General features: G+C 38.1%; 1 protein-coding gene and 2 long non-coding RNA genes across 3 annotated transcripts; all 3 read right to left on the bottom strand.

Moving 5' to 3' along the window:
- Positions 1 to 166: 166 nt before the first annotated feature.
- Positions 167 to 2,992, bottom strand: LOC310984248. The gene is made up of 4 exons (XR_014595294.1): positions 2,795 to 2,992; positions 2,358 to 2,407; positions 2,176 to 2,210; positions 167 to 937 (listed from the first exon to the last, which is right to left on the bottom strand). It is a non-coding gene; the product is annotated as an uncharacterized lncRNA (long non-coding RNA).
- Positions 2,993 to 3,256: 264 nt separating this feature from the next.
- Positions 3,257 to 4,420, bottom strand: LOC310984256. Its single transcript, XR_014595295.1, has 3 exons — positions 4,264 to 4,420; positions 3,371 to 3,649; positions 3,257 to 3,279 (listed from the first exon to the last, which is right to left on the bottom strand). It is a non-coding gene; the product is annotated as an uncharacterized lncRNA (long non-coding RNA).
- Positions 4,421 to 4,463: 43 nt separating this feature from the next.
- LOC310994502 (uncharacterized protein) lies at positions 4,464 to 6,140 on the bottom strand (the record flags this gene model as incomplete). Its single annotated transcript, XM_083983214.1, has 5 exons — positions 6,046 to 6,140; positions 5,494 to 5,642; positions 5,227 to 5,383; positions 4,524 to 4,647; positions 4,464 to 4,491 (listed from the first exon to the last, which is right to left on the bottom strand). The coding sequence occupies exons 1-5, from the start codon at positions 6,113 to 6,115 to the stop codon at positions 4,464 to 4,466; spliced, it is 528 nt and encodes a 175-aa protein (XP_083839340.1). The 5' UTR covers positions 6,116 to 6,140.
- Between the last annotated feature and the right edge of the window lie 7,458 nt (positions 6,141 to 13,598).

The raw sequence follows: 13,598 nt of genomic DNA, 5'->3' as shown, positions 1-13,598 counted from the left end.
AAGAAAACTTAACATAATTACAAATCACAATCTCATATAATTACAGTAAGATCATAAATGGTAATTTTCCTTGAAACAAGATACTTAATGTTCTTTGGCACAATTTAGACATTTACTTTAAATGTTGACAATCAAAGTTTAAGGCAACGACCTGTAATTGTCATTTAGTAATTACTTTGCATTAGGAGTGTATGAAGGTTTATATGTGCTATATGCAACAGATTTGTAACATGTATGTGTACCAATGTAACTTCTATGTTTCACTCTTTGGATGTTTTTACATATAGGTATTTCACTGTGTATGCGCTTGTTTTTTATTCATATTTTCCTCTGATTTGGACGCAGTAAGTGCTTAATAAACATATTTTACTAATGACTGCAAGAAAAGAGAAAATACATTTCAGGGGTACAGGAAATATAATGTAATATTAGTTTAGCCAAAGGAGTTGATTATTTGATGTCACATTTCACAGTTTATTTGGTGGCTAATGTTAAATTAAAGATTGATAAATTAAGGAATATCACACTCCATTTGCTGATGAAGATCCAGTGTGTTTTGTCACCTGCTTTTTCCAAGGTCAAGAGTAATTAACTCTTAAGACAATAGTCATCGTATGAAAAAACTGTTTTCAAACTCACTCACATGTAAGATCAAACATCAAACATCCTGCCAGATTGTACAATTTTACTGCTACACATGAAATAGGGACTTAGGAAACAGCTCTTCCTCTCCCGCTGTGTAACTCCAACTAATGTAACCCTGATAAGCTCTGATAAAGTATGAACACAGAGAGAGAGAGAGAGAGAGAGAGAGAGAGAGAGAGAGAGAGAGAGAGCAAAATAACAAATATTTCTAATGAATGGGGGTTGTGAATGTGGAAAGAGACTTCCATAATGGAGATCTGGAGGCTGTCTCAGTGTCTCCACTCGCCCAGTCCTGTACACAAATAAACACACACACCTATTAAAGACCTCAGCTTCTTCCTGTGGTATGGTCCACATACAACATCTGCTTTCACTGTTAAATGTTTTCCTGTCACCCAGTATCTAAATTCAGCACAAGAGTTTCCAACACGATTGCTTTGTAGATTAAAATCTCTCAGTTTTCAGAGTAATAAAGAATCTATTAACTCTTATTCAAATTAATCTGTGAAAAAGTTGAGTAAGGAAGATCTTTGATCTTACATTCTGCCCTAATTCCTCTATATGGGTGAATTTCTGCTTTTGCCGTTGTTCTGTTGTCACTTCTGCTTTCCCACAATGTGAGGGTTTCTTCTGCTTATGTCCCCACCAGCTAAGAAGTCCAGATGTGTTTGGCTATATGTGTGACTTCATCATTATGTATCTCTTGTCAATGATTCACATTGCTGAGTCTAATCACAAAAGCCTCTATGTGTAGCTCACCTTTAAAAAAAAAAAAGTATGCAGTAAGGATTAGAGGCAGTTCTTGATGAAACGACTCATCATTAAGGAAAAAATATGAGCCTCTTACTGCTGAGAACGATGCGTCTTACATCAAATATTCATTCTCTGTTGTGGCTGTTTGATAAGACTTTGTGTCAGTTGGTGATGATGGTGTCCTGCCCTGTCCTCTATGGTGGCTGTTCAGTAAATGTTCAGTAAGAGTGCACGGAGAGAAGCAGGGAGCCTGCGGAGAGCCTTTAGTCTAATGAGAGCCCTTCATCAGCCTAATTAATGAAAGTGATTACAGCTAATGAGAGGCAAACCCAAACCCTGCACAACAGCACTAATGAGGAATATGTGTGGGTTTGAGTTGACAGTCTGTTTGGAGATTGGCAGTGAGTATGAGTACTGTGTGTGTGTGTGTGTGTGTGTGTGTGTGTGTGTGTGTGTGTGTGTGTGTGTGTGTGTGTGTGTGTGTGTGTGTGTGTGTGTGTGTGTGTGTGTGTGTGTGTGTGTGTGTTTACAACAAGGGGATCTGAGACGTTTACAGCTGTTTGTGACAGTGAATCTGCAGCAGAAACATAGAAGCCACTGAAATACCAGAGATACCAAGAGAGAGAGGTGGACTAAATGTAATTGAGCTGAGAACTGAATCAAGTCTCTGATGAAGTCTGCTATACCATAAAGCTTCAGATGTAAATCTCACAATAGTAATGGAAGTTAAATGTGAAGGAAAAGGAAGCAATTCAAACCCTACTCATAACCCCTTACCTGAGACGTAAAGCTTGAACGCCTGAGTGTAAGGTCTGTAAAAACATGTAGACAGAAACAATCAGTTATTTGTATCGCTGTGTCTTATTTCTTTCATCTATTAAAAGTTGAATTTAAAAAAAAGAAAATAAAATTGCTACAAATCTAAAGGAAGAAGTGTGCTTTTGAAGAGAGAAACTCACCAACAACATGGTCCTTTGCATGGACTTGAGTCCAGAACTGGGCTTCTTGTCTAAGACAATTCAACAGAGCAGACACACAGCAGTTAGTTAACCTATGCTGTACTGAAGTAATGTATTTCATGTACAATGTTATAAGGAAGTCAGCTTGAAGACTCCAAACTGGAGAAATGTAAAGGCAAGCATCTAATGTATTTATATTGCTTATATTGGAACAGTGAAATTACTGAAGAGATATGAATCCTTTCTAGGAGACTTACACTAACATGTTTGATGCTCTACAGTGATTAATTAGAGCCTATAAATGCTTGTGCATCATAGCCTGGTCTAGTAAATCAAACTCATTTTCCTTGAGAGAAAAAGTTATTCTGTATACATAAATATCATCTGAGGGTTCAAACTCTTTTTGTTAGGCCTAATGAGCAGTAAAGAGACCATACCTTTTCTTCTTTTTCTCAGCTGCTGCTTTAACTGTTTAAAGGAGAGAGAAGCAAAGAAAGAAATAAGTTATAAGACAGTGGTAATAGAATAAATGCATTGGTGAAAATGCAGAGATATGTGTCTGAAATACCTTTCCTGTGTGCCAGCACAACTATGACTACCGCTGAACAAAGGAACAATACCACAGCAGAGAAAGAGCCCAACACAAGAGGCCAGTCCACACCTGTATCTGACATGACAGGCATTATTGCAATTTTTAGAGAGAAAAAGGTTTGTGAGGTATAACAAAAACATTTTTTATAGGACTACTAGTAAAGATTCATTTCTTTCCATCTCTAACTGTTGTGAATTATTTACAGAGGTCTGAGTATTTATTTGGTGTTTATTTCCTGCAACTCAAAATTCATATGAAAGAAAACCTCAAGTGAAATAATGACATGCTAATGTAGCCTACACCTACCTGATGATGAAGGAGGGGAAACTCCTGAGAGACAAGAAAAGAAGCAATTAGCCACACATATTTTGCAAAACTTTGCACTCTGACCACACTTAACTGTGCAAGATGAGATCCGTACCTTTGGTTACAAGCAGAGCGATACTGTGCTCAGAATTGCTCCATTTATTTTCCAGAAAGACACTGTAGTGGCACTGGTATGAAACCACAAGAGTTTCCTGGACAGGCACTGGGAAAGTGGCCTGATGCTGGATGACTTTGGCATGGTGAGTGGCAATGGGAAGTTCATTATCTGCCTGGTAGAGCGAGAACACAGCACCAGGGTATGCAGGAGACCCTGTGCAGAGCAAATGCCACACGTCCGTCTGCTGCTGGAGAACAAGAGTGGGCCTTGGGAGAACTGGCAACAGATAATAAATGGTCACTTACTGTAAATAAAAAGTACTGCCATGAAAAAAAAACGTCCTTGTTAACTTTAATAAGTTGATTCAACTAGACCTGAAACAACCGGTGAATGATTCATTGATGGGTGGAAAAAAACAAGCAATAATCATAATTGATCATTACAGTCATTTTTAAAGTAAAAATACATATTTGATAGTTAAATCTTTGCAACTCTGGCTTTGTGAAACACCATTTTATTTTGGAAATAATCAATTGTAATCAAATTATGATGACAAATCAACAATCACCTTTGTGTGTGTGTGTGTGTGTGTGTGTGTGTGTGTGTGTGTGTGTGTGTGTGTGTGTGTGTGTGTGTGTGTGTGTGTGTGTGTGTGTGTGTGTGTGTGTGTGTGTGTGTGTGTGTGTGTGTGTGTGTGTGTGTGCAAATTTTCTGTGCATATTGTGACTCACTCTAGTGGCTGGATATTTTTTTCAGTCAGTATCGTAACAACAAACATAACCTTAAAGCAAGACAATGTTATTTTAACCAAAGTGGAATATAAGCGTTAAGTTGGGTAATGGGAATATTTTGCTATTGCAGGTCCTGATAGAGAAAAGTTACATCTTCACCTGTGACTGTGACCTGGACCATGTTGCTGATAGTTGAATTCACCAGTCGCCTTTTTTTGGTGATCTGATAGATGCAGGTGTACTTTCCCTCCTCTCCTCCCCTCACTGGCCCCAAAGTAAAGACTCCTGGCTGAGGTTCAGGGCTCGATACCTGGATACTGGCCCGAGGCTGGTGTATGACAGATGTGGTCCCTGTTTGCTCAGCAGTCCTCAGTAAAAGAAAGGTCACTGGTTTGTTGTGGCCAGACTGGGACTGAGACAGAGGTGGAAGAGCAGGGACTGAGCAGCTGAAGGACAGCATGTCCCCAGGTTTTACAACACCAGTAGACGGCTCCACAGACAAGACTGGAGGAGGGAAAGAGGGTACGGAGCGGGGGCCAGCTTCTGCTGAGATGGGAGAGGAGAACAAGACAGCTATCTGCAATTTTTTCTCATGACTTTGACAGACCATCCGTTAGTATACTACTACATAAATGACATGAAACCTACAATAAGGCTGTGAACTTTGGTTTGCCTCTGTTGGTAGCCAGATTTCCCTCAGTAACCGTCAACACTGCACTTCATTTCACACTGTGTTTGATGTTGTGTCTGTTTGTGTGGTTTCTATATGAAGTGCAGGATGTAACTACCGCTACACACCCACAGAGCAAAAGACAATAAGAAACCACAGAGAGCACCTGCATGCAGCGGTGTGCTTTGGGGGTTAGAGAGAAGCGGATGTGAGTGTTTATTTAATCAGCATCGGGTTCAGATTGAACAGATCAACTCAAACTTAAATGTCTTTGTTCCTTGTTTATGTGTAAAGATAGATCCCTGATCTGGTCATGTTTCCGTTTTGTCCTCAATACTGGACCAATGTAATGCTTCTTTCTATTTATCACAATGATGATTTGTTGTGTAAAGTAATATGATAAATCACCAATCAAATCTTCATCAAGTTACGCATCTCTGGAAAAAACAAACCTTGTTGGTCCTCAAGCTGCAAATAGGGACTGAATGCACTGTAGAGGTTTTCCTCGTCCTTGTACAGGCAGCAGAACAGTGCTCCTGAATTCCCTTCCTGTGTGCTGATGGTGAACTGTACTTCCTCAGCACCAGACTGCAACTCTTTAGAGTCCACCTACAGAAGTGAAAAAAAAATACTGTAAAAATAAATTCATGGGGAGCCTGATGGTAGCCCAGGAAACTGCAAAAATAATACACACATTCACAAAAAATAAGAAAACTAACCTTTTCTCTGAGCCTGTACAACATGAAGGCAAGCCCACGATGGCCCTTTGGGACCTTACACAGCAGGGTCACAGAGTCCTTTGACCCCACATAGATGCTGAGGGTAGGTGCCGGAAGAGTGGGACGGGAAGTGGAAGCAGAAAGTCTTCCTGGACGTGAGAGAGAAAGGTGTGACATCCAGCTTAAAATCAGTTCAGTTTCACAAACGTCTTTTGAGATGAAAAACAGTTGAACATATGTGTAAAAACATTACTTCAGTTTGTCACTACAGTTCAGTTCAGTTAGTGACTGAAACTGCTGAGGAAATCAACAATTGTGATATAGCCAGATTTAGTCTGTAAGTTAGATATTAAGCTTTACTCAGACACAGTTACTGGATTATACATTTGATGCAAATTCCACTATTGTTAACCTCTTTTATATGCCAGAGAAAAATATATAATTAAAGAAAAATAATCAAATTCATATGTGTTGTTGTTGTTTTTTTTACTTTTTAGACATAACAAAAGGACTAATGGTGACAAGACTGTACTTAGAAAACATGATACTCACCCCAAAGCTGTAGAGAAGTAAATATCAGAGTGTATATCCAAAGCGATCGTTTACCACTAACAACCTGCATCTTAGACACAAGAAGACTGGCTGAAGTCTGAAAGCACCTACAACCACAGACTGCTCTCCCTCTCTCTCTCTCTCTCTCTCGCTCTCTGTTTTCTTAATACGTATGACATCCTCTTAAAGACAGAACGATGGGGGAAGTCAAACCTGTAAACACACTTCCTTTTTTGGAGCTGGTCGGATGTGAATGGTATGATGAGAATAAATAGCAGGCCTGTGTCTCACTAACCCACATACAGTATAAAAATGTTACAGTGTCAGCACTATAAAAAACAGTATTGTCCACCACGTCATCTGCTGCCATTAGGGCGTAATATGAGTAAAATGAGTATAAATAGTTTTGAAAGTTTTCTGCATATGTCATCAGCTGTCATCTTCTTTAAAGTTATGCTGTAATTTATTGTGAAAAAGTTGTCACACATTCATGTAATGTTGTTCAGTTCTAGGATTTCATTCCCTGATATGATATAATATAATATAATCATAGCTGTTTTGAGTCAGGAATGTCACTGTAAACAATTTATCACATAGTTTCAGTTAGATTATCATCCATGATTCTACAAATACTGCAATACTGGAAAATTGGTTTAATTGTTACTTGTACAAGTAAAAACTAAATACTAGATGCTGAGTACAAGAAGTTCAAATAACTACTCTGCTGCTGATCTCATTTTGTATTTATAGAGATGGCCTGCATGTCCTCAGAACACAATACATGGAAAGATTAGATCAAGTCTGAGCAAAAAACTAATTTTCCTTAAGCAAAAAATGTAAAAGTAAAAATGAATGAAGTTTATAGAAGACACATATGGAGATGATGACAAAAAAGAGAACTTTGATAATGGTGCCCAAGAATTAGGTCATTGTTAGATGGAACAAGATGTTTATCAACTATATCAACAACTCTAAACCCCAAACTCGATTGAAGCAGAAGAAGTGTTTACAGCTGAGGGACTGGAACTCAAGTCCAAAGGACTTACAGTATGTTGCACAATATACCTTTAATTTTAATTCAGTCTAAAAGTGGTTAACCCTCCTCAGGACAACAGGGATTTAAGGTTCATATTTTATTACATTCTATTTATCTAAAGGAATATTAGGTCAAAGCCAGTCATAGAGTGGTAGTGAGTCTACTGATAAAAAAAAAAACCTTCTCAAGTGTAAGAGCCAAACCAGATCAAACTCAACAACAACTCAGCAGCAACATTTTAAAATCTTTAAAAAAAAAAAAACTTAATAGGTATAGCATTTCAGAAGTGTATCACAACTCTGATGAGAGTAGTTAAAGGCTTCTGGTGAAAACAATGGTATATTTTGGAGAAAGAGGAAGTTAGGCTACAGCCTTTGAGTCATTTTCTTAATAAAACACAAAACTCCCCCATTTTTAACCATCAATATTTCCAGGAGGGTGTAAATGAAGTGATGACTTTCTCTTCCTCCTGCACTGTGTACCCTTCATGTGATCTAGAAATGTGTGGTTTCTATTCCACCAGCTAATTAGCAGCATTCACCTTCCATCCAGGGTGTTAAAGTGTCTCTGATAAGATGCTAAAATTAAAGTGTCATGGGTCCAGATTGAGAAATACTGTCACGCATGTGCCATCAGAAAGAGAAGGAAAAACGGAAGGAAACTGTAACCTTAGTTTTGTAAAACACATGCATGTCCTCTTTTGTTTTCTCTAGAAATGGTCAGTGGTTTATACACATGACCACTAGCCACATGCAGCTGTTGTTTTTCTTTCTTGCATTGAGCAAGTTCAACTGAACAAACAGTTCAAACACATATGACAAGACCAATTGTCTCAAACTGGTGTTACGTAAGAGCAGTAGGAGGACTACGAGGAGGAGGGGTCTTTATAACTGCCTATTGAGAGGTGGGAGCCGATTTGCCAACCTGCAGCAGAACCCTGGATTCTCTCCTGGCCACAGTTTTTGTCTGAGAACTAAAGTGAGTTGCTTCAAATCTTGTAGTATTTTGCCTGAGATGTTACGTTGATTTGAAAAAAGTTTCGACCAGCGTGATTGCCTATAAACCACAACTGGATAGTGTTCAATATGTGACCTGAAACCAGTCTGGTGTCAAATTAATTTTACACAAACCATTATCAAAACCCAAGAGTGAGTTTCTTTAGTACAAAGTGAAAACATTCTGACCTAATAAGAGGCATATCAACACCAACATAGACCTCAGTCAAAAACACATCGCTGTCACTTTTTTTTAAGTGTTGGAGTGGGTTCAGGGTGGTAATTCACTAGTGATTTCTCTCTATTCTATCCACTTAGTCCTAAATCAGCACAAAGCAGTAACGCTGAAGGAAACAGCAGTGGAAAGGGGTAAAGGGGGGGGAAACAATGCATTTACATTTTGAGTTGTAATTAAAATAAAATAATTACATACTGTAACTAAACATAAAATTTGTCACTTTGACTCAACTAAACAAATGTTAATCCAATGTGTAACTGGTGCATTAGTGTTGATAAGTGCAAATAGTAAACAAGCATAAACAACTTGGAAAGGAGTAGTAAAGTTTATTCCACAAGATAATCATAGCACAGGTGTTTTCTCAAGAGTCACAAATCACATCCTCTATCAAGCCTCCATGGAAATGCATGGTGGTCTGGCAAGCAGACAACTACAATACATCATGCACCGTTCATGTGTCTTTCAGCTCCAGTGCAGTCGGCTACAATGTAAGGTTGGTTTTGTTTCTCTGTGGAAGCCCAGATGGAAACATCAGTGCATGTGCTGCATGACAAACATGCGCTCCAGCTTCTTTTTCGTGCTTGTTCACCTCCTCAAAACACGCAACAATGCAACAAAATGTGTGGCTCTAATTTCTGACTTTTCCACCCTAAACCATGGATGTATTATATTAGTACACTGGTTGCTATGGCAGCACTACAAACACTTTACTGATGCTGAAAAAGGTGATGACAAACTGAGCAGGGGGTGAAGGAAAAGGTGGTCGCGATGTAAGGCTTTTTTTCTTTTTCTTTTTCTTTTTTAAGTTTCGGCTCTGGATTTGTCTTCTGTCAACCAGCATCACTTGTACTCACGCGCGCAGCAGCAGCATCCATGAGCTCGCGCGTCACGTGCGCACACTGAGCGGTTTCCAGACAACATGGTGCTACCGTGGGTCAGGTCGGGGTAACACAACCTGAAATAAAAATATAAAGAGATGGATAAGGACTTTGTTCCGGAGCCGGAGTATCTGCTGACATTCATTAGGAGACTGAAAGAAGTGTTTGACGTCTGTGACGACGACTCGGATGGTTTTATTTGCCCTGAACACTTGGTGCAGCTGGGGTCTCAATTTGGGCAAAGAGAGCAGGTGAGGAAGCACAAACTTGGACTTTTCAGAGAGTGTACAAGTTTATGGCTCGTCTGACTTTTTCTATAACTATTCCGTCTCCCTTTTAGTGAATTAAGGTGCCATAGGCAACTGAGTAAGACTGGAGAACTCCACTTGCACGCGCCCTCATTATTTTCTCAGACTTAGCTTAATAGGCTCCTATACTGTATCTCGCCTCGTGAAAAGATATAATTACAGGCTTTCACTTTGTTATGCGATGAAAAAAACCGTACGAGAAGTTCCACTTTTATTTTTGACACACGACAGGCTAATTGGGTAGAGCTCATCTGGTCCATACTGTTGCAGTGGAAGCTCCTAATTAAAATTTTCCAGCTTAAGTAGAAAGAAGTATTTTTGCTCCCAACCAGCTGTGGGGACACTGGGAATATGACAGTCCAGCAAAAACAGTCTTACCTCTGACGAGGACTTGTGATGTGGAATGAACATTTTATTTTATAGAGCTGTGCATAAATGTGATGCTGACTGGACTTTGTCTCCTGCAAAAATTCACTTTGATACATATTGTTTCCCAAGCATTTTAATTGCAAATGTTGAATACCAGAATGATGTAACTGACCTGATGTAACTCAGTTTAAAACTTTATTGTCTATTGAATTTAATAGAATCCTGGTTTATACTTATTGTTATAAGTAACAATAAACTGCAGTGATGACATGCTGCTGTGATACTGAAGAAATTAAATGTCATCCATTGTAAAAAAAAAAAAAAAAAAAAAAAAAAAAAAGTTTCAGAGCCTCCTCTCCTCTGATTCATTCACCAGAGACTACTCATATTTTTATTTTGTTTCAGTTGTTGAATGAACCCTGGTCTTAATTCTATGATGCAATTTAAAACATGACTTAAATTTGTATTATGTATTTACACTAAAACTTGCCACCAGCTAATATAACACCTAGCATTTGAATGCTGTCATTATTAGTAACCACATGAACATTAGTTACCATAAGAGACATTTTGGGACACAGTCGCATTTAAGTTTTAAGAATTGGTTTGATTGTGAATTTTAGCTTCTTCATAAAAGATAAAACCAAGTATAGTAAGGGCATTTTAGCAGATATTTGACCAATCTGGGAACTAAATCCTTACCAAGAAATTTCTTCACAGTTGTCTTTAGGAACATGCGTAGTATGACGTCTTAAAATGTTGAAATTCAACTCCCGTGGGAAACCCCCTAAAAAACGACTCAAAGTTGGGGTACCCGTAACTGGATTTTTGAACATTCCGAAATGTTAAATTTGGCCTTGAGTAACTTGTGAGGGGTCAAACTAGGGGTTTTTCATGATTCTGAGTTGATTGCAAACATTAGTTTTACACCCAAAACACTCCTTGGTGGAGAAAAAAACAGCCACACCCACTTTTCTTGTTCATCGGAACCCCCATCACCACCACCAATAGAATGTATTGCAGAGAAGCCATTCCTTATCATTGCAGAGGTTGTGTTACATAATACTACTAAATACTCAATATAACTTTCTACCCTTTTTTCTATTTTTTTTTCTATTATATTTCTACAGACCCTGCAGGATTTTGTGGTGTCGCTAAATTTATTAAAAAAGTTATTATAGATGTAATTTATTATGCAGATCGGTAGCAAGCAGCGAGAGAGAAAAGACAGTGGACATGCACCAGATTTCACATACCAGCAACAACTGAAACAAGTTTGTTCGAAATGAAGATGGGAAAAGTACAAAAAATACACAGTGGTGCTACATTGATTGCAAACATGGTAATGTTAATCTGCACACTCACTGAGCATCAATCTCCATCGAGCATCCAGGCTCTAAGAGGTCGTTTTTGAAGAATGGAAAAAGATGTTGCAGTGTGTCACAAACTTGTTCATTCCAGCTTGGGCCTATTGCTTGGTCATGGCCGTGGTAGCTGTTGTAGTGTATTATGGGATTTGTAATGTGAGTAATGTGAATGCTATATTGGTGGGCCATTATTAACATAATAGGGCCATATAAAAGTGTCGCAGGACAGATCTGGCCCCCAGGTTTTTGACATGACATTGACGTGTGTGCTAGATTAATGTCCAACAATGTAAAAAGGTAGAATATAAGTTATATTAAATATTCAGTAGTAATAGTAGAAGTTTTTTTGTGACATTAAAGAAAACCTCTGTCATACACAGGAATAGCTGATCTCTAATGTATTCTATTGAGTATAGTAGATCACCTTTATTATAATAGCCTAAACCGTTCTGCAAAAATCCTTGCGATGACAATAGGCCTACGCCATGTTTTCCTAGCTTGATAGCTAATGGGGCAGTCAGCCAGCATTTAGGAAAATAAAATGGTCAGAGATGGTCATCAGATTCAGTCGCACATAGGAGTTGGCTAACTAACCATATTATTTACTGTTATTTACCAACTAACAGCCATTTTGGTAAGACTTTGACGCCTATCTCTATAATAACCATACTTATAATGAGTTATAATGTGGTTATAGCATTGTATAACTATAATTATAAACATTAATAAATTATCATAAGGCTTTATAACAATAATCATAACACACTATAAAACATTTTATGATGACTTAAGGTCAGGTATAATTATACGTTATAATTGTTAGTAACTGGCTGACAATGCTCACGTCGATAATACATCGTAAATATAGTTATAATGTGTTATAATTGGCTTATAAAATGGTAAATGGTAAATGGACTTGCACTTATATAGCGCTTTTCTAGTCACTCGGACCACTCAAAGCGCTTTACACTGTAATGGTCGCATTCACCCTTTCACACACATTCATACAGCACTGCTCGCAGACAGGCTTTGGAAGATAATCATTCACACACATTCACACAGGGCAGGTGTGGGTTCAGTGTCTTGCCCAAGGACACTTCGACATGCAGACAGGGGGAGCCGGGAATCGAACCGCTGACCTTCCGGTTAGTGAACGACCCGCTCTACCGCCTGAGCCACAGCCGCCCGCAAAAAGTGTAAAAGTGTATAACCATCATTATAAATACTCATAAATGATCATAAGGCTTTATAACATTTAGCATAACACATCATAAGCCATTTTATAATGGCTTAAGGTCAAGTATTACAATAGAGTTATAATGGTCTATAATATGTTATGCTTATTGTTATAAAGCCTTATGGTAATTTATGAGTGTTTATTATGATAGTTATACACAACTATAAGCCAATTGTAACACATTATAACTATATTTTAATGCATTATCAATGTGGGCATTGTCAGTGAGTTCCTAATAGTTATAATATATTAATACCTGACCTTATAAGACAAGATAAAATGCTTTATAGTGTGTTATGATTATTGTTATAAAGCATTATAATCATTTATGAGTGTTTATAACCATAGTTATACAGTGCTATAACTGCATTATAACTTTTATTATTATAACCCATTATAAATATGACAATAATGCATTATAGAGATAGGCATCAAATAAAGTGTTACCACAATTTTTAAGTTTCTTATGCATGTTATCAACGTAATGACATGACATATTTCAAGTTCTTATGCTCTCACATAAGGTGTAAAAAGTGTCTGTCAATGATCTAAGGTTGTATATGGCTTCAACATGTCTAGCACTAGCTAACTCCAAAATTCCTCACTTTTAATGCTAACCAACTACAACTACCACTAAACAATACTTAGGCCGATTTACCATGGCAATAAATAAAAAGTAGAAGAAAGCAACCTTTTATGTACATGTACCCAATAGTGAGAAGTGTGTGTCTGTGTGTAGGCTATGTGTATGTTTCCGTTTTTACTGGTATGTGAAATCTGGTGTGCACCTCATGTCTTTCCTTCTCTCTCGCTCCCGATCCGCATACAACTTAATGTTATATGAAAACAATAACTAGTAATAAAAACACAGACATGCAAAAAAACGTAATGGAAACACTGTGGCCACAGCTGACCACAGCTAGTAGCCACAGCGGTCTATGATAGCGAATTTGCAGAAAAGTTGCAGTGGTAAGGCAAAAGAATTCATGATTGAATTTGCATTAAAGTAACATTGCAGAGTTTTTCGGCCTTAAAATAATGTTTCCAGACTCATTGCAATGGTAGAAAAATGGTTAATAGGATGAATGGTGCTGCCGCTGCAGCCTGAGCCGGGTCGCGTCGGCT

The sequence above is a fragment of the Trachurus trachurus genome, assembly GCF_905171665.1.
Source record: "Trachurus trachurus genome assembly, chromosome: 1".
Taxonomy (NCBI): Eukaryota; Metazoa; Chordata; class Actinopteri; order Carangiformes; family Carangidae; genus Trachurus; species Trachurus trachurus.
The sequence above is the reverse complement of the archived record's forward strand: the minus strand, read 5'-3'. Positions and strand labels throughout refer to the sequence as shown.